At 35.5% G+C, this 22,500-nt stretch overlaps 1 protein-coding gene across 2 annotated transcripts in view; it reads right to left on the bottom strand.

Annotated features, from left to right (window-relative positions):
• LOC144968968 (uncharacterized) overlaps positions 1-22,500 on the bottom strand; it is an 87,295-nt gene that overhangs the window by 9,151 nt on the left and 55,644 nt on the right. For both annotated transcript variants that reach the window (XM_078907872.1, XM_078907871.1), the window contains exons 9-22: positions 21,891-22,167; positions 21,065-21,175; positions 18,551-18,661; positions 15,982-16,117; positions 15,411-15,530; positions 14,244-14,293; positions 13,518-13,689; positions 12,285-12,562; positions 11,753-11,901; positions 10,631-10,793; positions 8,655-8,804; positions 5,859-6,081; positions 1,229-1,347; positions 351-452 (exon numbers count right to left, since the gene is read on the bottom strand). In XM_078907872.1, the coding sequence (XP_078763998.1) occupies positions 351-452; positions 1,229-1,347; positions 5,859-6,081; positions 8,655-8,804; positions 10,631-10,793; positions 11,753-11,901; positions 12,285-12,562; positions 13,518-13,689; positions 14,244-14,293; positions 15,411-15,530; positions 15,982-16,117; positions 18,551-18,661; positions 21,065-21,175; positions 21,891-22,167 (2,161 nt within the window). The remainder of the gene's footprint in view (positions 1-350; positions 453-1,228; positions 1,348-5,858; positions 6,082-8,654; positions 8,805-10,630; positions 10,794-11,752; positions 11,902-12,284; positions 12,563-13,517; positions 13,690-14,243; positions 14,294-15,410; positions 15,531-15,981; positions 16,118-18,550; positions 18,662-21,064; positions 21,176-21,890; positions 22,168-22,500) is intronic.

Below are 22,500 nucleotides of genomic sequence, written 5' to 3'. Positions count from 1 at the left end.
GGTCTAGTGGTATGACACTCGCTTTAGGATCGGAAGGTCCTGGGTTCGAGCCTCTCGCTCGGCGCATAGTTGAGTCCTTGGAAACTCACATTCTCTCACCGTACTCAGGTGTAAAATGAGTACCTGGCCGTTAACAGCGGTGTCTTTGTCCGAAAAATTGTAATATCGCCTCACAGGCGTCATGTTCCATCCTACATGTTAAATGTTGCTGTGGACGAGGGACCCCTTGTAAAGCGCTTTGAGCACATTTAGTGGATATTGCTCTATATAAAGCTCATTTTTTGTTTTGTTTGTTTTATATCACAACGTAATACCGCCTTCATGCGGTAGGTCACATTGACGTTACCCACCTTTGATTGTAATTCCAGAGTAGACTTCATATCGGCTGCCTTTGCCCATGATGTATGAGCACATGCTTTCATCTCTAAAGTCACAGTTCAATACAGAGGGAGCTGAAGAAAAAAATCAATTAAAAAAAAAAAACAACAATTTAACAGGGCATTATCACTACTTTTGCACCAGGAATATTTTGACTTAAAAATAATTGTTTAATATGACTTCTCAATTATACATAGAAACAGTGGTCTTTGGAACTTCTTGCATCATAAATCTGTGGAAGTCACAAAAATTGAACGTTCTCATCATTATATCCAACGTAAATATTAATTTAAACTAATAATAATAATAATAATAATAATAATAATAATAATAATAATAATGATAATAATGATAATATAATATAATAATAATAATAATATAATAATAATAAATAATAATAATAATAATAATAATAATAATAATAATAATATATAATAATAATAATAAATATATCTTTAGTGTCCTCAAAAAAGTGGCATTTGGTTACACATTTATAAAAATTCAATATTGACATAGGCACACTCACACAGATGCACACTAGTAACATAGTAGTCATCGAAGAAAAAAAATAAACAGACCCGGTAGTTTTGTAACAAAAGTTTGTACCCTAACCGACGTGTACATATATGCAGGTCTGGCATTCGAACCCTTTTATGGGCCATGTTTAACAGTGTTGTAATGGTCAATATTTTGCGTCATTTTTTGAGATTTTCATTACAACAATGAGCCCATAAGGAATTGGGTTATCAGATACTCATACACAAACACACACACACACACACACACACACACACACACACACATACGTATAAACAACACAGACACAACAGGACATGCTGTAGATTCTTACCAAAACATGGTTCCTGCATCATCTCCACATCATCCACACCAACACCTCCCCCTGACAAACGATGGGAATACGCCGTGAAGCTAACATAACCCGTCCAAGCAGGAACAGACATCTGGATCCTAATAATAATAATAATAATAATAATAATAATAATAATAAATAATAATAATAATAATAATAAAATAATAATAATAATAATAATAATAATAATGAAATCTATTTATATTGCGCCCACTCCTCTATACAATAAAGCTTGGCGCATAACAATAACTTCAATCCTTTCAAATATCTCTCTCTCTCTCTCTCTCTCTCTCTCTCTCTCTCTCTCTCTCTCTCTATCTCTTTCACTAACTCTATATATCTATCTATCTCACTCCCAGTCTCTCTCGCTCTCTAACTCTCTCTTTCTCTCTCTCTCTCTCTCTCTCGCTCTCTCTCTCTCTCTCTCACACACACACACACAAGAACCTTCCACCATCCAACTATTTAACATATTAAAAAAATAAAGTAATATATATATAAATATATATATATATATATATATATATATATATATATATATATATATATATATATATAAACAAGTCTAGGGTTTTCCCTGAATAGCCTTACAAATGAATGGTTCTCATTGGTCAACGCTCATCACCTGCGCCTGTTAAAATGACCGGGCGATGTGTCATGACGTCAGCATGCATGTGTTACATATGTGTGTGTTTGTGCATTTTGATACACACCATGTCGTATTATTTCTTTGTCTAGCTTCATTGGCTAATGATTGAGATGATGGTCATTTGTCCCTCTTTCTTTATTTATGAAATTATAATAATATGACATGCTAAGACTTTAATAGGACAACAGTTGCCAAATCTTACACATACAGAGGTTGTTGTAGGATAAACATTTAATTTTAAGTACAAAAGCAGAATAGTAAATAGAGCCTTCAACAATCAATGAGCTGCCATTGGAAATGCTTGTAACTAATAAATGAAAAAAAGTTAAATGTATGGATAGACAAACAGAAAGAGAGACAGGCCTATTAATGGATCGATAGATAGATAGATAAATAGATAGATAGATAGATAGATAGATAGATAGATAGATAGATAGATAGAGAGACGAGAGAGAGAGAGAGAGAGACGTATAAAAAGGAGAGAGGGAAAATCACAGAGAGAGAGAGAGAGAGATGTTCGTTTTGTCGTGCTTTTTTTTTGTATAATGAAAGAAGGTGGAAGGGGGGGGGGGGTCTTTTTAGACAATCAACAATGTGGTGAACGCTAAGAAAAACTTGAGAGATTCAATATCATGTTTTCATGTATGTCATTCTCTCTATCTCTCTCTTTCTCTCTCTCTCTCTCTCTCTCTCTCTCTCTCTCTCGTCTCTCTCTCTCTCTCTCTCTATATATATATTATATATATATATATATATATATATATATATATATATATATATATATATATATATTATATATATATATATATATATATATATATATATCCCTCCCTCCCTCCTCAGACAAACAGACACTTACACACGCACACACACACAATTCAATAAATTGCGCTCACTGGATTAATCTTCATGTTCACCTTCCTGTACTTGCCAATAATAGCTTATCACAAATACTTAGACCTCAAACTTTAGCCTCAATATCATGTTTTCATGTATGTCATTCTCTCTCTTTCTCTCTCTCTCTCTCTCTCTCTCTCTCTCTCTCTCTCTATCTATATATATATATATATATATATATATATATATATATATATATATATATATATATATATAAAATGCAAATTTTCACTCACATTTCTTTGGCCGAGACGACTCGTTTCTGTGTTTTTTACAATTCTTCAGTCGGCGTAATCCATTGTATATATATATATATATATATATATATATATATATATATATATATATATATATATACTATAGTAATTATATATTATATATATCTATATATATATATATATATATATATCCCTCCCTCCCTCTTCAGACAAACAGACACATACACACGCACACACAAACAATTCAATAAATTGCGCTCACTGGATTAATTTTCATGTTCACCTTCCTGTACTTGCCAATAATAGCTTATCACAAATACTTAGACCTCTGCAATGTGTTTATATATCATAATATAGTTCTAACCGGCAGTTATCTATTTAGATCTATACAATATTTAAACACAATATCAAATACCATCCGAATTCCCTTTTTTGTGTGCGGAAATTCCTCTTTCAGCATTGAAATTCCTCCGACTAGTGTCTGAAATTCCTGTGAGTCAAATTGAAAATTGGTGTATCTGCAAATTTTACTATTCTCGTCAAATTTTCAATGCCCGTATCTAAAGAGTTATCTTTGCTCATTGATTTGACTGTGCGTGAAAAAGGTGCCTCACTTCAAAGTCGATTTTCTCAAAACTTGGTTTTTACACATTCCCTACTTCAAACGGTCATATCTCGGCAATGAATAATTATAGTTTTATCAATTTGGTATCAAATTTTAAAGCATAAAATAAGCTATGATTGGGTACCAAAGACCCTAAATTGAAGAATCCGACTTAATACCGTTTCGAGGCGGAGAGTCACATATATGTGTGTGTGTGTGTGTGTGTGTGTTTACGAAAACATATTTACATACATACACACATGTATACAGATGCAAGCAATTATACACAAATATATATATATATATATATATATATATATATATATATATATATATATATATATATATATACAACATATATACACACAACATATATACACACAGATATATCTGTGCATATACAAACATACACATCGATATACACACATGCACACATTCATACACACTTATAATATATCAACGATTGATTTGAGTTTTTATATAGTCCAATATCCACTAAATGTGCTCAAAGCGCATTACAACAGCAACATGTAACATGTAGAAAGAGACATGGCGCCTGTTAGGCGATATTACAACATTTTTCGACAGAGGCAACGCTGTTAACGACAAGGTACTCATTTTACACACGGTGAGATACTGTGAGTAAAGAGCCTTTTCCAAGGACATAACTATGTGGCGAGCGAGGCTCGAACCCAGGACCTTCCGATCCGAAAGCGAGTGTCATACCACAGACCTCATAGCCTCACTCAGTTTTGAGGGATTATTTTAAAGGTATCGAAGGTCTGACAATTGTAGTAGTAGTTATTGAGTTCACTTAGTTGGAAGAGAAAAGGCAAAAGATCGTTCAGATAATTTATTTTTAGGGATTTTCCTTTCAAATGGTACTGAGTTATAAGACATGGAGAAGTGATTTTAAGTAATCTGGAGCAATGTTGTGAAGACCTTTAAACTTTAAAGGCAAGTCATGCTAGTTTATAATCAACTTTCCTCTCCACGGGCAGCCAATGAAGGTATTCCAAAACGGGAGTTATATGCTCATTCTTTTTTGTCTGGGTGATAATTTGTGTCGACTTGTTTTGTAACAACTGCAGTCTTGCGACCAAGCTCTTTGGAAGCCGTAGAGAAGGGAGTTGCAATAGTCTAGCCTGCTAGCAAAAAGTGAATTAATGAGCATCTGACAAATTTCTTAGTTTAAAAGATTGCGGATATGACTGATAGACCTTAAAATATAATGTAGATTTTGACATTCTATCTAATGCCACAATTAAATCTAAGCGGAGTGCAACAGTGCTGCTGTGTTCCAAGTGGGGGGTCAAATCATTATGGACTCCAAGAAGTGCAGTTTCTGTGCTGTGGAACGCACGGTCTATATGCGGACTGAAATGTATTGCACATATTGTTATTCATAAAATAATGTTGTAGTCATTTGAAATCAAGCCGCTCAATAACCTTTGAAATAAATTTCAAATTGGATACTCTGTAGTTTTTTAATAAATCAAAATCAAAGCGCTTTACAAGAGGTCTCAAACCAACAGCAACGCTTCATGTGTAGACAACACATAATACCTGTTAGACGACATTACAATTTTTTTTTCCAACAGAGACAACGCTTTTTACGGCCAGGTACTCATTTTGCATCTGAGTCGGGTGAGATAATGTGAGTAAAGTGCTTTCTCCGAGGACTCAACAAATTCCCGCTCAGATCGGGACTTGAACCCAAGATTTTCTAATCCGAAGACGAGTGTCATACCACTGGACCACCCAGCATCCTAATAAAATTCATGGATCTAAAGTGAGGAAATTTGATGGGAGGTAACCCTATTTCTCTTCAGTCCTATATATATGTCTTAAATTGTTTGGGAAACTGCATACTTCATTAATTGGTCAGTTTTCACGTCTGATCATACCCGTTTAAAAAAAAAAAAGAATCAAAGACAAAAGGAGTGATATAATACAAGTTTGAGGCTATAGGGAATGAGATTATCGGAAGAGTAGCGTCCCTTGATTGGACGTCACCGGCGGAAAAGTTATTAGAGAGAGAACGTCATGTTGGCTGTGCGCATGCGTCTCTTGTCCTCGCTTCCGGTGGAAGCGGCATGAGACACTTCACCGAAAGCGAGGACGAGAGAGACGCATGCGCAAAACCATTTTGACGTTCTCTCTGTAAGGTGATGTCCAATCAAGGGACGCTACTCTTCCGCGAATCTCATTCCCTATAGTTTACATAATATATCAGTTTACCTTTCCCAGTTTATAGAGTTCCCATAGGAAAACTGTACCAAGTTCTCTGATTTCCCGTCGTGGTCGTGAGCACTGATAATCAATTTGCATTGTTTACACTCATGTATGATGACTCTGGCCTGAAGGCACTTTGGTATCCTTGCATCCTTGGGAAATACCTGGGTGTACATACTAGTTTGCATGTAACTCATTCCATAGGGTACAAAAGCGTAAGCGAAATGCCCTGTGGGTTAGAGTGAGAAATCAAGTAAATAATAAGAAGGAAAAGGTTATTATGGCCGATGTGAAAGGAAAAATAAATATGAAGCAGGCACGAGTATAAAGATAATGATCTGAAAAAATGTACACAATACCCGTCGGTTATTCTTCTTCTCCGTGAGTTACATTGGCTTCCTGTGGAAAAAAGAGTTGCCTATAAGATTTGTATTGTTGTCTACAAATCATTGAACACCAACAGTCCCTCCTGTATTAAAGACCTTCTAAACATACATGTCCCAATAGAAACTTGAGGTCAAGCAATGACCAATCAATCCTTGTCAAACCTAAGCCATGGGGTAAAATATGTGAACAATATTCTCAATTTTCGGGCCCCCATTTTTGGAACGCTCTCCCATCACACGTGAGATGCTCGGATTCGTTGACAACGTTCAAATCTCGCTTAAAGTTTTATCTTTTTACGTCATAATGTTGCAATATTATTTTCACATTTTGTTGTTGTTAAATTGAATTCGTATCACGTTTCCTTCACACTTGTCTCACTGTAATACGTTTTGTTTTATATCACTGTAAAGCGCTTAGAGCCTGTGACAACGGGCTAAAGCGCTATATAAATGCCATATATTATATTATTATTAGGAGCTCTCAGTTTCGATCCCCGGTTGTTTTTCATTTTTGGTATTTTTCTCTCTGTTTTGTTTGGTAATGTTTCATACACACTATTTCAGATCTTTATCTATTATGGGCAATACACGTAATTAAGAAAATAGGAGATTAGCAATTAAATAGTCAGTAAAATGAACAGTGACAAAGTTCCAACCCCTACATTTATGTAGCGGATTGGGTCAAATGTATTTGATACCCATCGTCTCAAAGCAATGTTAATATGTCGGGTTGAGTTTGATGCTAACAATATATGATCAAGAATAAAAATTTGGTTAAATTTTTGCCAAATGTTTTAGTGAGAAGAATGAATATTTCTTGAACTGACGAATTTTAATACATTTCTGATTATTTCAACTTTAAAATAACATCTTGGCATTTGGTTTACTTCGATATAACACCGTTTTGATAAGATGTGTGACATTTTGGAGTATATATTATGTGTTGATAGTTTTGTTTTATTAACAACAAAAATAACCCTTCTATAACTCGTCGTTCATCTGGTGCTTATTATGTGATTCATAAGTCCGTTTGTAGTTATAGTATAATTTAGTACTTTTATTTTCAATGTCCCTCCTCCATTCATAGCGTCCTAGCTGATGATACAGCAATTACTAATTATTCATTGCTGTTCTGTAATGCGTGAGTAGCAGAATTATATTATTGTTATAACATGGCGTGTAATTATACCAAATAATTAAGTGTTAATCTCACCATGAAACGGAGTTATGGTCATGTTGATGACAGTATAATGATGGGTATGAATAATAGCCTGTTTCCATAGTTATTAACACGCGTAAATCTTGTTGGTTTTTAAATAAATGTGATGATATCAAACGATTTAATTATTGTTCTGGAGCTAAAATATAATTAGGGGCTAGCCTTGATGGGATTGTGCTATTGGTGGTTTGAAAAAAATTGAAATGATGATGATGATCATCATGATGATGATCATGATGATGATGAAATGATGATGATGGTGACGATGATGGTGATGATAATGAAGGAGAGGACAAATAATGAATAGAAAAACACTTAGTGTAGAAGTAGTAGTAATAGCAGCAGCAGCAGCAGCAGCAGTAGTAGTAGTAGTAGTAGTATTAGTAGTAGTAGTAGTAGTAGTAGTAGTAGTAGTAGTAGTAGTAGTAGTAGTAGTAGTGTAGAGTAGTAGTAGTAGTAGTAGTAGTAGTAGTAGTAGTAGTAGTAGTAGTAGTAGTAGTAGTATTAGTACTAGTAGTAGTAGTAGTAGTAGTAGTAGTAGTAGTAGTAGTAGTAGTAGTAGTAGTAGTAGTAGTAGTAGTAGTAGTAGTAGTAGTAGTAGTAGTAGTAACAGTAGTAGTAGTAGTAGTAGTAGTAGTAGTAGTAGTAGTAGTAGTAGTAGTAGTAGTAGTGGCGATTATAGAAGCAGTTAAAGTGGTGGTAGTAGTGGTGGTGGTGGTGGTGGCACCTTTTGTATATCAAAATTATACTAAAACACTTTGGTCGTAGGTTTTTGCCAATGTAAAAAACATCATTTGAAGAACAAACAATTCCTGGTGTGAGTGTAACTATACGCACAGCATTAAATAGGCTAATTGTTTTTATATTATATCAGTGCGGCTATGTGGTCTTGTGGTATGACACTCGCTTTCGGATCGGAAGGTCCTGGGTTCGAGCCTCGCGCTCGGCACATAGTTGAGTTCTTGGAAAAGGCTCTTTACTCACATTCTCTCACCGTACTCAGGTGTAAAATGAGTACCTGGCCGTCAACAGCGTTGTCTTAGTCCAAAAAATTATAATATCTCCTAACAGGCGTCATGTCCAGTTCTACATGTTAAATGTTGCTGTTGACCAGGGACCCTTTGTAAAGCGCTTTGAGCACATTTAGTGGATATTGCGCTATATAAATGCTCAATTTTTTACTTTTTTTTAACATACCGAAAGAATTTTTGAGTGTGTTGTCCCGATTAGGCCTGAATGGATAATGTATTCCTGCTTTCCTCCTGGTCCACATAAATGTCTTGCTCGATTCAGAGGTATATCCACACATATTTTGTTGTTCAAAATCACATACAGTGCTGTTTTCATCTGGAAAAGAATCAAAGAAAAACCAATCATAACGTAAATTTAATGAAGTAATAAGTTTGCATTATGTTGTCAAAATGTGTTTCGAATTATGACCAGAAAATGTTGACTTCATATAATATCAATAGGGAATGAGATTAGCGGAAGAGTAGCGCCCCTTGATTGGACGTCACCGGCGGAAAAGTTATTAGAGAGAGAACGTCAAGTTGGTTGTGCGCATGTTTCTCTCGTCCTCGGCATGAGACACTTCACCGAAAGCGAGGATGAAAGAGACGCATGCGCAAAACCATTTTGACGTTCTCTCTGTATGGTGACGTCCAATCAAGAGACGCTACTCTTCCGCTAATCTCATTACCTATAGATTAAGATAATCTCTAACTTGAAAAAAAAAACCGGACTTTATCTGACTCTGATGTTAACGCTCTCCCGAATCCTGTCCAGCATGTAATACCAGTTTTCAATACACGGATACACAAATTGTGCTGGAATGGACATCGTAACAATAATTAATAACAAGTGTCTACAAAGCAGTAGATAAACCCGATATAGAGTATAGGGAATGAGATTAGCGGAAGAGTAGCGTCCCTTGATTGGACGTCACCGGGGGAGAAGTTATTTGTAAACAAACCAACTACAAGTCAAGTACAAAATTTATTATTCATATTTCTGTACAAAAATGCATATTATAATGAACGTTATGCATTTTTGTACAGATATATGAATAATAAATGTTGTATTTGAAGCGCTTGGCTTGTAGTTGGTTTGTTTACAAATAACTTCTCCACCGGCGACTTCCAATCAAGGGACGCTACTCTTCCACTAATCTCATTCCCTATGGATTGGACATTTCAGTCATTTGATTCAAGTTGGTAGTTAGTAAGAGTACTAAACGCAGTTTTCAAAATGGGTTAATCTCGTTTCTAAATAGAAGAACAGGATTAAGATGATCACCACTGTACAAAATCCAAACAATGTAAAATATATTCAGCAAAAGAAGGAAGATTTTTAAGAGCTGCGTGGTACCGTAGTCATCGTTATGTTATAGCCTGACACTGAAATCCAAAAGGACTGGCAGTTTGACGTCATTATTTGGTTTTTGCACCGCCTAGTGAGTTGTCGTTAGTAGAGCTCATGGAAACAAGTTATTTCATTGGTTGAACTATTGAATACAACTCACGATTAGGTTTCTTTTGTGGCAAAAGACTGGCATTTTGAGGTCATTTTTTGGTCAGTGTCAGGCCATAACTTTAGGAAGGCCACTGTGGTACACGACTCCGACTGCTTATTATACACACTTGACATTATATTTTTGCATGTTTTAAATACGGCTATGCGCTATGTGGTCTTGTGGTATGACACTCGCTTTCGGATCGGAAGGTCCTGGGTTCGAGCCTCGCTCGGCGCATAGTTGAGTCCTTGGAGAAGTCTCTTTACTCACATTCTCTCACCGTACTCAGGTGTAAAATGAGTACCTGGCCAATGACAGCGTTGTCTCTGTCCGAAAAATTGTAATATCGCCTAATAGGCGTTATGTCCCGTCCCACGTGTTAAATGTTGTTATTGGCCTGGGACCCTTTGTAAAGCGCTTTGAGCACGTTCAGTGGATATTGCTCTATATAAAAGCTCATTTAAAAAATATGAATGTTGAATATGTTAGAACAAAACCCTTCATTAAAAAAAATTGAGCTTAAAAATTGAGCTTTATATAGAGCAATATCCACTAAATGTGCTCAAAGCGCTTTACAAGAGGTCCCTGGCCAACAGCAACATTTAACATGTAGGAAGGGACATGACGCCTGTTACTACGCATTAGTAAACGATATACTTACCGGAAATGTCAGTTACTTGACTTATCCAGTCATTGAACGACGAGACTCTTGTGTAAACCCCAGGTTTACCGATCGTGCCACAACCCTCCCCCCAGCTGACAACTCCTACAACCTCCCAGAATCCATGAGGAGACTTGCACATCAAAGGACCTCCACTGTCCCCCTAGGAATCAAAATCAAGGTAGACAATGCAGGCAAAGGCTACTAATAACATTAATGTCATAGTACTTATCATAATTCTATGAAAATAAAATAATTGAGCTTTATATAGCGCAATATCCACTAATGTGCTCAAAGCGCTTTACATTGGGTCCCTGGTTAACAGCAACATTTAACATGTAGGACTGGACATAACGCCTGTTAGGCGATATTACATTTTTTTTCGGACAAAGACAACGTTGTTAACGGCCAGGTACTCATTTTACACCAGTGTACGGTGAGCGAATGTAAAGAGCCTTTTCCAAAGACTCAACTATGCGCCAAGCGCGAGGCTCGAACCCAGGACCTTCCGATCCGAAAGCGAGTGTCATACCACTAGACCACATAGCCGCTATGCCGTTCAATAAGCACTTTACTATAATTATTCATTACTTATAAGTTAATTGGTAGTCCATAAAGCCCATGTAACCAGGTTTTACCCTGGTTTCTGTGGCGTTAAATGGACAGGAGTAATTACTTGATACCGTTGGCTTTGGTGCAATTCTATTGCAAAGTAATTCCCACCAAATCTATTAGATCCGGCCATCAAACCACTTCTGGGTATGTATGGATAGGGTGGTTTTGAAGAATTGGCAGTGTTCCCTTTTGTATCTGAGGCGAGTGATAGACCAAATGAGCTTTGAGAATTTTCTGCTACCTGCAAAGAATAATTAAATACAATATGCAAGTTTTAATCCGCTTGCATAAAATACTTAAACAATCTAAAGTTGTTATCATTTCAAACGGAAGAGTCTCCAAATTTTACATTCGTCTCTGTTGAAATGATCCGGAATACTGGGTGAATAACAAAATCTCAAGGTCACAACTCTGAGATGTTTAGATCGGCCTTCGAACAGAAAAATTATGTTGACGAAAAAACAAAATTTTATCCATAAGAAACTGAATTATTAAAATACCCATTACCTTGCAGGCGTCCATCTCTCCATGCTCGTATCCTGCACAAAGCATACTGTGAAGAATGCGATCAGGGTAGATCCTTTTACATTTGAATTGATTCCACAATTTGACTTTTACATGCCGTAGGATAGGAGACATCTCAGATTTTTGGATCTCTGATGTGATAAAAATGATCGATTACTCAATTGTAGTTGGTCTTCCAATTTGGAATAAATTAGGCTTTTGACGTGTTGAGTAATTATTTTCAGAAGTAAGATAATAATATTAGGATAGATATTAATAGATTTTCTTTTTTTAAAAAAATATTTATAACTGAAAAATAGTGAGATCTTGGTGAAGATAATAATTGTGCATTCCAAATTGTTTAAAAGGTATATTCTACACTTATGTTAAGTTGAGCTAACAAACTTATATTGAAAGGAATAATTTGTTATTGAATGTTTAAAAATGCTGTAACATTGGACTAATTGCAGAAATTGTCTAAAACCAATTACACGAGTATATTATAGATCCAACTCATTTCAAAAATTGTGCTCACTCGATCTGTCACTAACACCCCAGCCAGCAACATAACACACAGACTTCAAACTTCGAGCTTTGGATCCAGCCGGACGCGGAGACGGTAAACAAGCTAGTCTTTGATTGGTGTCCATAGCAACGGGACGGGCAAGATGGAGTAGAGCGATGTCGTTTTTGTTGATGAAGTTGTTATCTGGATGCATAACAATCTCCAATATTCTGACTTCTTCAAAACTGGCACTCTCCATGTTGACTTCTCCAATACGCAGTGTGGTTGTATGAGCAGAATTCAGCATGCTGAGGGGAAAATAATTGGTTCCAATCAAAACCAAAGACATGGTATTCCTAAAATAAAAGTGAAAAATGTTCAGGTACACTTATTTGACCCCGAGGAAACGACTTCATCCCAGAAATATAGCTTGTATTGAAATATTAAGCGTATCCACAATATACACATGCTCGAAGCAAGTTACATTTTTCTTATGGGCGTTTCAATATTTTAAAATGTCTTGATGAATAGACATCGACCGTTAAGTCATTAGACGTGATCTGTAGCCAGGATTAAAACGTTTCTTTTCATCAGGAGGGCCTTCGAGGGCAGTTAAATCTAATTTCTATTTCTGAGGAAAGGACAAGGAAATTGCATGTAAAATGCCTTTCCCAAGGGCACACCCAGATCGAATTTTAAATCTCAATGAGGACATTTGAGTGAAATCACTGTTATTTTATAATTGGGAAAAATGAATGTAGGGACAACAAAATAACATTTCTTTCTTCAAATCACTTTGAATTTAAATTCCATTTCGGACATTTGGTTCACACCTACACGGTCGTATTCTGAAAAAAACAGATTTTCAAAATTCTGGCCAGAAAATCGTCCTTCATAATTTTGATCACTTCTAATGACCCTCACATTGGCAAAAACTCTCAAAACCCCTAAATTTATCAGAGGAGTTAGTAGACTCCAAGAAATCTCAGGTTTGAGAGTTTTTGACAAGATGAAAGTCATTTTAATGGATCAATATTTGATGGAATATTTTTCTGACCAACATATTAAAAATTGTAATGGGGTTTTTTCAGAGTACGGCAGTGCATAACACCAGACTGTAGCATGGGTCACATTTCTAAAGGGAAAACAATATTTACAGACTCCTTCTTATAAACACACTTATCTAAAGAGAAAACAAGATTTACAGACTCCTACTTATAAACACACTTATCTAAAGGGAAAACAAGATTTACAGACTCCTACTTATAAACACAGTGTGCAGCCGTCAAAGCCCATCTATCCGAAATCAGAGTTGATCCGCATGTAAAATCATTTCCGGAAAAGATGGCCGCCATCCAAGGCCACTGGCCGTTCACAGATAGGGAAGATCCAAGGATATAAGGCTGGGGTAGGTGCTTTTCCTTCCGACCACATTCTTTAATGGATGAATAAGAATCAAAACAAAATTATTAAAAATAGCGTTGAATCTAAAATTAAAATCAAAGTTGATTTACCCACGAAACAGCAATTGACGTGATCCGTCAAAAATATTAAAAATAATTTTGGCCAAATCTCTTTTATTTCATCAATTGCTAAAACGTTGTCAAAAAGTCTCAAACACATGCTGTCTAAGAAGTCTTTGGTTTAAGACGTTTTGATAAGTAAGAGATTTTACATTTGAGGTTAAAGTTTTTCAGGTGAAAATGAAAATACGAAGTTTGGTCTGTACTTGACCGACTTTTATCCCAAAGCAAAAGAGTGTCTTTGGTTGCATTTTTTAATGTGATCATAACTCATCATGGTGATTTTTATAAGGAAAGCAATGACATCACGACAATGATCAACATAACAATAATGATTTAAAGAATGTTTTGCTTGTGTTGATAAATAGTAAATTGATTGTTTTTAATCAATGTCTAGACGTCTAATTTATGGAACTGGCGTATACTTTTCATAATAGGTATATAAAAATAACGATGTTAAACATACCTTTTTCTTCACAACTTAGAGCCACGATGTGTCCAGCTTCACACGTAGGGCTGGAAAGAAGTTGAGACAAATTACTTTAAAAAGATTTGATAATTTGAATTCAGAAATTGAAGCGACCATGAAAAATTATTATCAGAACTTCGTAAGAAACAGCATAGGTGTGTGATGATGACAAATTATGGAACAGGCACGAGTGTAAGATAAAAGATCAGAAAAAGTGTGGTAGAAAGACTGGCCGATAATCAGGAGGTCTGAGGTTTGATCCCCAATAGAATTTAGGTGATTCTTTCAGAATGTTTGTTCTTGGTTTGTTTTTTCTCTGCGTTGCGTGGCATTCTGTCATAAACACTTTTTCAGATCTATTTATAGATAGTATGCGCTTGGCTAAGAAGTTCACAACATTGCCATCCGGAAGTATAACGGACCAACACACAAAACTCTGTGTAACCATGAACTTTTATAGTCTGGATAATATACAGTTCAGTGAGAATTACTCATAAACGTGGATGGCAAAAAAAAAAATAACAAAGACCTGAGTGACGTCAACTTTGATCTATCTATTTGTGATAATAATCACCCTGTACGCAGATAAAAGGGGAATCTACGCCTCGTCTTTCCCGTCTCTCTCTCTCTCTCTCTCTCTCGCTCTCTCTCTCTTTCTCTCTCTCTCTCTTTCTTTCTCTCTATCTCTCTCTCTCTGTGTGTGTGTGTGTGTGTGTGTGTGTGCCCTTCCTTTACCCCTCCCCTCTCTTCTCTCTCTCTCTCTCTCACTCTCTATCTCTCTCTGTATGTGTATACCTCCCTTTCTCTCCTCTCTCTCTCTCACTCTCGATCTCTCTCTGTATGTGTATCCCTCCCTTTCTCTCCCCTCTCCCTCTCTCTCTCTCTTTCTTTCTCTCTCTCTCTCTGTGTGTGTGTGTGTGTGTGTGTGTGTGTGTGTGCCCTTCCTTTACCCCTCCCCTCTCTTCTCTCTCTCTCTCTCACTCTCTTCTCTCTCTTATCTCGTATACCTCCCTTTCTCTCCTCTCTCTCTCTCACTCTCGATCTCTATCTGTATGTGTATCCCTCCCTTTCTCTCCCTCTCTCTCTCTCTCTCTCTCTCTCTCTCTCTCTCTCTCTCTCTCTCTCTAAAAAAAGAGTAATGAATTAAAACCAAGTGATACTGACCCCAACCATTTCTCCACGACAGCTTTGTTGTTGATGCCGATATGCATGTCATTGATGTGTAGAAACGTTCTCTCTGTGTCCTTTGGGGGAATTGGAATGAACGTGGACGATATTGGCCACCTAGTAATGATAATGGTATATAGATAATTGTAATAATAATGATGATGATGTTATTGATTGCAATCATAATGATGAGGATGATGATGATCACCGCTAAGCCCCATGCATGCTACTGGAAGCCTAGTACAGTTTGTCTGTTCGCATCTCTCCACACCTCATGGTATATCTTCTTCTTCTTCTCCTCCTCCTCTTCCTCCTCCTCCACCACCACCACCAGCACCTCCTCCTCCTCATTATCCTCCTCCTCCTCCTTCATAATCATCATTATCGTCTTCTTCTTCTTCTTCTTCTTCTTCTTCTTCTTCTTCTTCTTCTTCTTCTTCTTCTTCTTCTTCCTTTTCTTCTTCAAATATGCCGACTGACACGATCAGGTTATTATAGGCTATGAATCAATTTGCATTTGTGCAGAGAAAAAGAAAGTCAAAAAGGATGGCAAGAAGCCTTCACCAACCCCTTTCCAGCCTCTTTGCATCCCCACTCCTGCCAAGACTGAGGCCATCCATGATCCATCCAACTGTCTGCACAAATAGGAACCCAAACACCCTCCACTTGTACTTCAAGCGTTTGATTGGGATTGTCAACTGAAACTGGAAAAAAAAAAAGAGAAAGACAATAGTGAGTCTAATATAATGTGCGGCTATGTGGTCTAGTGGTATGACACTCGCTTTCGGATCGGAAGGTCCTGGGTTCGAACCTCCCTCGGCGCATAGCGAGCGCATAGTTGAGTCCTTGGAAAAGGCTCTTTACTCACATTATCTCACCACACTCAGGTGTAAAATGAGTACCTGGCCGTTAACAGCTTTGTCTTTGTCCGAAAAATTGTAATATCGCCAAACAGGCGTCATGTCTCGTCCTATATGTTAAATGTTGCTGTTGACCAGGGACCCCTTGTAAAGCGCTTTGAGCACATTTAGTGGATATTGCGCTATATAAGAGCTCAATTTATTTATTTATTATTTAATATCCGGCTTTGTGGTCAACTGTTATGACACTTGCGGCTATGTGGTCTAGTGGTATGGCACTCGCTTTCGAATCGGAAAGACCTGAGTTCGAGCCGAGTTTGGCGCATAGTTGAGTCCTTGGAAAAGGCCCTTTACTCACGATCTATCACCATACTCAGGTGTAAAATGAGTACATGGCCATTAACAGCGTTGTCTCTGTCGAAAAAAATTGTAACAGGCGACATGTCTCGTTCTACATGTTACATGTTGCTGGTGGTCAGGGACCCCTGCAAAGCGCTTTGAGCACATTAAGTGGACATTGCGCAATATAAAAGCTCAAGTTTTAAGTTTAGTTTAACGGTGTCTGTATGTCCCGAGTTCGAGTTCGGTTGTTGAATACTTGGAAATGGCTCGTTCTTCACTAACATGTTCTTATTATAATAATATGTGAAATGAGTACATGCCCGGTAACAGCGTTATCTCTGTCGAAAAAAAATTATAATATCGCCTTTTATGTGTTATATCTCGTCCTACATGCTAAAGTGTGCTAATAAATAGAGGTGCCTAAATGAGTCAATAAAATGGAGATAAAGATAAAGGGAGTAAATCTGACTCATGAATGAACAACCCAAAACAAACGACGTTTCGGCCCTTGGCCTTTATCAAGTAAACACAGGATACATATATATTAATATTAGATTCTGTGCTGTTGTCTTGGAACCCATTGTAAAAACCATTGAGCGCGTTGAGTGGGTATCGCGCTATAATACGAAATACCGCCTTCGCGAGCAGTTTTTAAAATTTAATTATTGGTGAGAAAGAGAATAATATACAGTAATTATTACCTGACGTTTAATTATAAGTCACGAATTCATTTATAGGGAATGAGATTGGCGGAAGAGTAGCGTCCCTTGATTAGACGTCACCGGTGGAGAAGTTATTTGTAAACAAACCAACTACAAGCCAAGCGCTCCAAAAAAAAAAAAATATTATTTATATTTCTGTACAAAAATGCATATCATAATCAACGTTATGCATTTTTATACAGACATATGAGTAATAATTTTGTATTTGGAGCGCTTGACTTGTAGTTGCTTTGTTTACAAATAACTTCTCCACCGGTGTCGTCCAATCAAGGGACGCTAATTTCCGCTAATCTCATTCCCTATAGAAAGAAAATCACTGCTTTAAGTTTTTTCATATATTATAGTAATATAAAAATATATTTGACACTAGATTTGAACGTTTTTGACACGGCATTGATTGCTTTAATCAATCGATGGGATATTATGTAAAACTTTTTTGGGGACAAAAATCAAATAATATAGTTTGTCAGTGTTGCATTCCCTTGAATTCCTCCCACCAAATCCAAGCATCGGTAACAAACTTTATAGTCACCTGGAACAACTACAAAAGACGTCTAACTTCTACGTCATGGCACAAGACCGAAGGGCTAGAGCTCAGGTGGTCGCTGGTTCGGATAAGTAAGTAAGTAAGCATTCCCTTGAAGCCATAGCGGTTGTGAAGCCGGAGTTTATCCCGTTTTCTGTATCATATGGTAGCAATTTTTTGTCACGCTTGGGATACGATGCTGGTCTATCGCAAAGTACTTCCTGTCAGATCTTACAGACACAGCGACCCAATCAGTGCCGGATGGATATGAGGGTTAAATAAAAATCTCTACTGCTCATAATGATCGAGAAAGGCCCCTCTGTTTTTGAGGCGAGTTTTCTCCTTTTGTTAGTGTATGACATTATGATTTTTAAAAAGCCACCATTAGTCGGCTATGTGGTCTAGGTTCCGGAGGTCCTGGGTTCGAGCCTCGCGCTCGGCGAATAGTTGAGTCCTTGGAAAAGGCTCTTTACTCACATTATCTCACCGTACTCAGGTGTAAAATGAGTACCTGGCCGTTAACAGCGTTGTCTTTGTCCGAAAAAATTGTAATATCGCCTCACACGCGTCATGTCCCGTCCTACATGTTAAATGTTGCTGTTGACCAGGGACCCCTTGTAAAGCGCTTTGAGCACATTTAGTGGATATTGCTCTATATAAATCTCAATTTATTTTAGCTCAACATACCGCATTTCTCTTCGTCCTCTCCGTATGAACATTGAGCAATTCCATCACAGACATGGTAAGATGGAAGACATTCGCCGTTGTCACAGAGAAATTCATCATTGACACATTTGTCTGTAAGTAAATATATTGCATGTCTCGTATTATTTCATAAAACAAGAATCATGTGACTTTGTCAATGATAAACAACGCTGATTTACTGTTATAGAAGATAAAAATAAGCCATGTAGTATTCATATCTGAAACTACATCCATTTATCCACCTCTCTCTCTCTCTCTCTCTCTCTCTCTCTCTCTCTCTCTCTCTCTCTCTCTCTCTCTCTCTCTATCTCTCTCTCTCTCATATATATATATATATATAATATATATATATATATATATATATATATATACATATATATATATATATATATATATATATATATATGTGTGTGTGTGTGTGTGTGTCTGTGTGTGTGTGTGTTTGTGTGTTCGTCTGTGTGTGTGTATAGTAAATTTTGAAATATGCTTTATTGACTTTTCTATCTATCCATTCATTTCTGTCCCTCTTTCCATCAACCTGCTTTTTTGTTCTCGCAAATCCACGAATCTTTCATTTTCTCTCTCATCCTTCTGGAGAATATGAGACCGCGATTTGCTAGAAAGGGTAGTGAGAATAATAGTCTTTTAATAGGGAATGAGATTAGCGGAAGAGTAGCGTCCCTTGATTGGAAGTCACGAGCGGAAAAGTTATTAGAGAGAGAACGTCATGTTGGTTTTGCGGCATGAGACACTTCACCGAAAGCGAGGACGAGAGAGACGCATGCGCAAAACCATTTTGACGTTCTCTCTGTAAAGTGACGTCCAATCAAGGGACGCTACTCTTCCGCTAATCTCATTCCCTATAGGGAAGAAATTCATGACGTCACACCCTATACTTTTCCAGTTCCAATATCTTTAGAGGGATGTATATAACCAATCCTTTGGAGAACTAAATGTGAATGGGTTACATATTGGATCATAAGGTGGCATTATTATTTAATTTCAGGATATATTGGCAGGATTGCGGGTCGCAAAAGAGCGAGGATGGGTGATCTTTATTGACGGCAATCATATATTTAGACCAAATAAATAATAACGTGAAGTCGAATGTAAGCTTCAACTACGCCACTACCACATCAACTCATTCATCTGTGGTGTTTCATTCATCCTGTTTTGTTGATAAAGGGGAAACCCGAAACGTTCATTTCATCTGTTTTTGTAATTAAATTGAAGCTTACATTCGATTTCACGTTATTATTTATTTCTTCGCGCTTCGAGCAGCAACATTGACATCATATTTAGACGGGAAGATAAGATGCCATTGATCTGAAACCAGAAGATCATTTTCAAAAGGTGTGCATTCAGTCTTCCGCAAGAGTGGTTTTATACTTCCAATGACATTGGAACCAGTTTTTTGACACCATAATTTTGTTCCTTAGTGTTGTATAGGTCTAACATTACATTTTTTTATGGCTTAATCCCATTCAATATCACAATCTGTGTCTAAAACTAAAATTGTGTGTAAAATACTGATTTAAATCGCAGTGAGTTAAGTGTGTGTATGTGTGTGCGCGCGCACGTATACGTGCGTGTATCCCCCCCCCCCGCCTTATGATCTAATGTTTACCGTACCCTGTATGTTTGAATGCGCCGCTTGACTGTTATGTGCATGACTGTATTTGTGCTGTTTGTAGAGCATGCAATTGTAAACAAGATTGCTCGATAATTTTTAGTTTATCATTATTATTATTATATTATTATATATTAATATTATTATTATATTATTATTATTATTATTATTTATTATTATTATTATTATTATTATTATTATATTATTATTATTATTATTATTATTATTATTATTATTATTATATTATTATTATTATTATTATTATTATTATTATTATTATTTTATTATTATTATTATTATTATTATTATTATTATTATTATTATTATTATATTAATTAATTATTATTATTATTATTATTATTATTATTATTATTATTATTATATATTATTATTTATTATTATTATATTATTATTATTATTATTATTATTATTATATATTATTATTATTATTTATTATTATTATTATTATTATTATTATTATATTATTATTATTATTATTATTATTATTATTATTATTATTATTATTATTATTATATTATTATATATTATTATTATTATTATTATTATATTATTATTATTATTATTATTATTATTATTATTATTATTATTATTTATTATTATTATTATATTATTATTATTATTATTATATTTATTATTATTATTATTATATTATTATTATTATTATTATTATTATTATTATTATTATTATTATTATTATTTATTTATTATTATTATTATATATCATATTATTATTATTATTATTTATATATCATTCATCATATTATATTATTATTTATATTATTATTATTATATTATTATTATTATTATTAATTATTATTATTATTATTATTATTATTATTAATTACCACAATCAAGTTCATCATCTCCTAAAGGGCAGTCATTCTCCAAGTCACAAAGCCACTGAATCGGAATGCATAGTGATCCCCCCTGGCATGGTATGCGGCCATATTTGCATGCTGTTTACAATAATTGGTGGGAGTAAAAGGAAACAATTAAATTTATCACAACATTTTTCGTAACTAAAAGTCCAGTACTAAAGCACACTTCCGCAGATTTTTTAATGCTCACAATGTGCTACATTCATGTTGCGAACTGGTCAGAGAGAGCAAACTTCCATGTTGCACACGTCTATTTCCTATCGAGAGGTTGGAAAAGGTACAGTCTAAACATGTTAAACCACAACAATTCGTCAATTGTAAAGTGTTCATTTTAACCGGATTCTCACCGATTCATCTAGAATGTAAAGTTCCTTGTTTACGTTTTGTGGAAAAAATGAATTGTATGGAATTCATTGTTACCTTCGACAACCATGAAAATGTTTATTCTCGTTTGACCGCCATTCACAACACAATTTGTTACAAGAAAATAATTATTCTATATAGTTTTTACTCCTTACAACATCCATCTATCTACTATACTTCAATTCAATAAATTAAGATGAATTTTCATTACATTGTTTAATAGATTTAAGTAAAGATGTGTTTTTATAACTCATATTTATTTAACCAATTCCCCCCAGAGTTTATTTAGCCATATATTTCTTATTTATTTATTGATCAAGCTATTTATCTTTAATTAAGTAATTAAGTAATTAATTAATTGATTAATTAATTTATGTATTTATTTATTTATTCAAATACTATGAATATATTAAACCAATGAATTACTCACAGTGATTGTCATGGTTATTCACAGGTTCCACAATCTCGTAGAAGAATCGAAAGCCTTCATCTCCGATCTCTCTGTCGGTGACGAATCGGATACTTATCCCTGACCCCTTAGCCGTAATGTCACGTGGGATATCGTCATCACAGTAACGTCCAATCAATGAAGGGAATGAAGTCTGATGCCCGGATTTAGAAATGGGCAAGGTGTGAATTTCTACGTAATCATAACGGCATTTGGTTTGAAACTCCAGTGCAAAGGTCAAAACGTGCAAATGGACGTTCTGAAAATGAAAATGATTTGTTTTTTGTTTGTGTTTGTTTTTAAGGGTTTTACGGCGCTTGCAACACATTTAGGTAATTTCAGCGCCAGAAAAAAAAAATGAATATGAAAGAAGTTAAAGAAGTCAATAGGTCAAATCGAGAGATCTGCTGCTATGCACAGACTAAACACATGCCGTTTGACAAGGAACGTTTTACTTCACACATTAATGGATTAAAATATTAACAGATGGCACACAACCAAGAAATCGAGTGAAGAGGTCAAATTAATAATTATGTCAATTTAATTATGCATTTCTTCGAATTCGGTATTGTGAGAAAACTGTTTGATTTAT

Source organism: Berghia stephanieae, chromosome 3 (assembly GCF_034508935.2).
Source record: "Berghia stephanieae isolate SIO BIC M18660-M18661 chromosome 3, UCSD_Bste_1.3, whole genome shotgun sequence".
Classification (NCBI taxonomy): Eukaryota; Metazoa; Mollusca; class Gastropoda; order Nudibranchia; family Aeolidiidae; genus Berghia; species Berghia stephanieae.
Note: the sequence above shows the minus strand (reverse complement) of the source record. Positions and strands in the feature narration are given on the sequence as shown.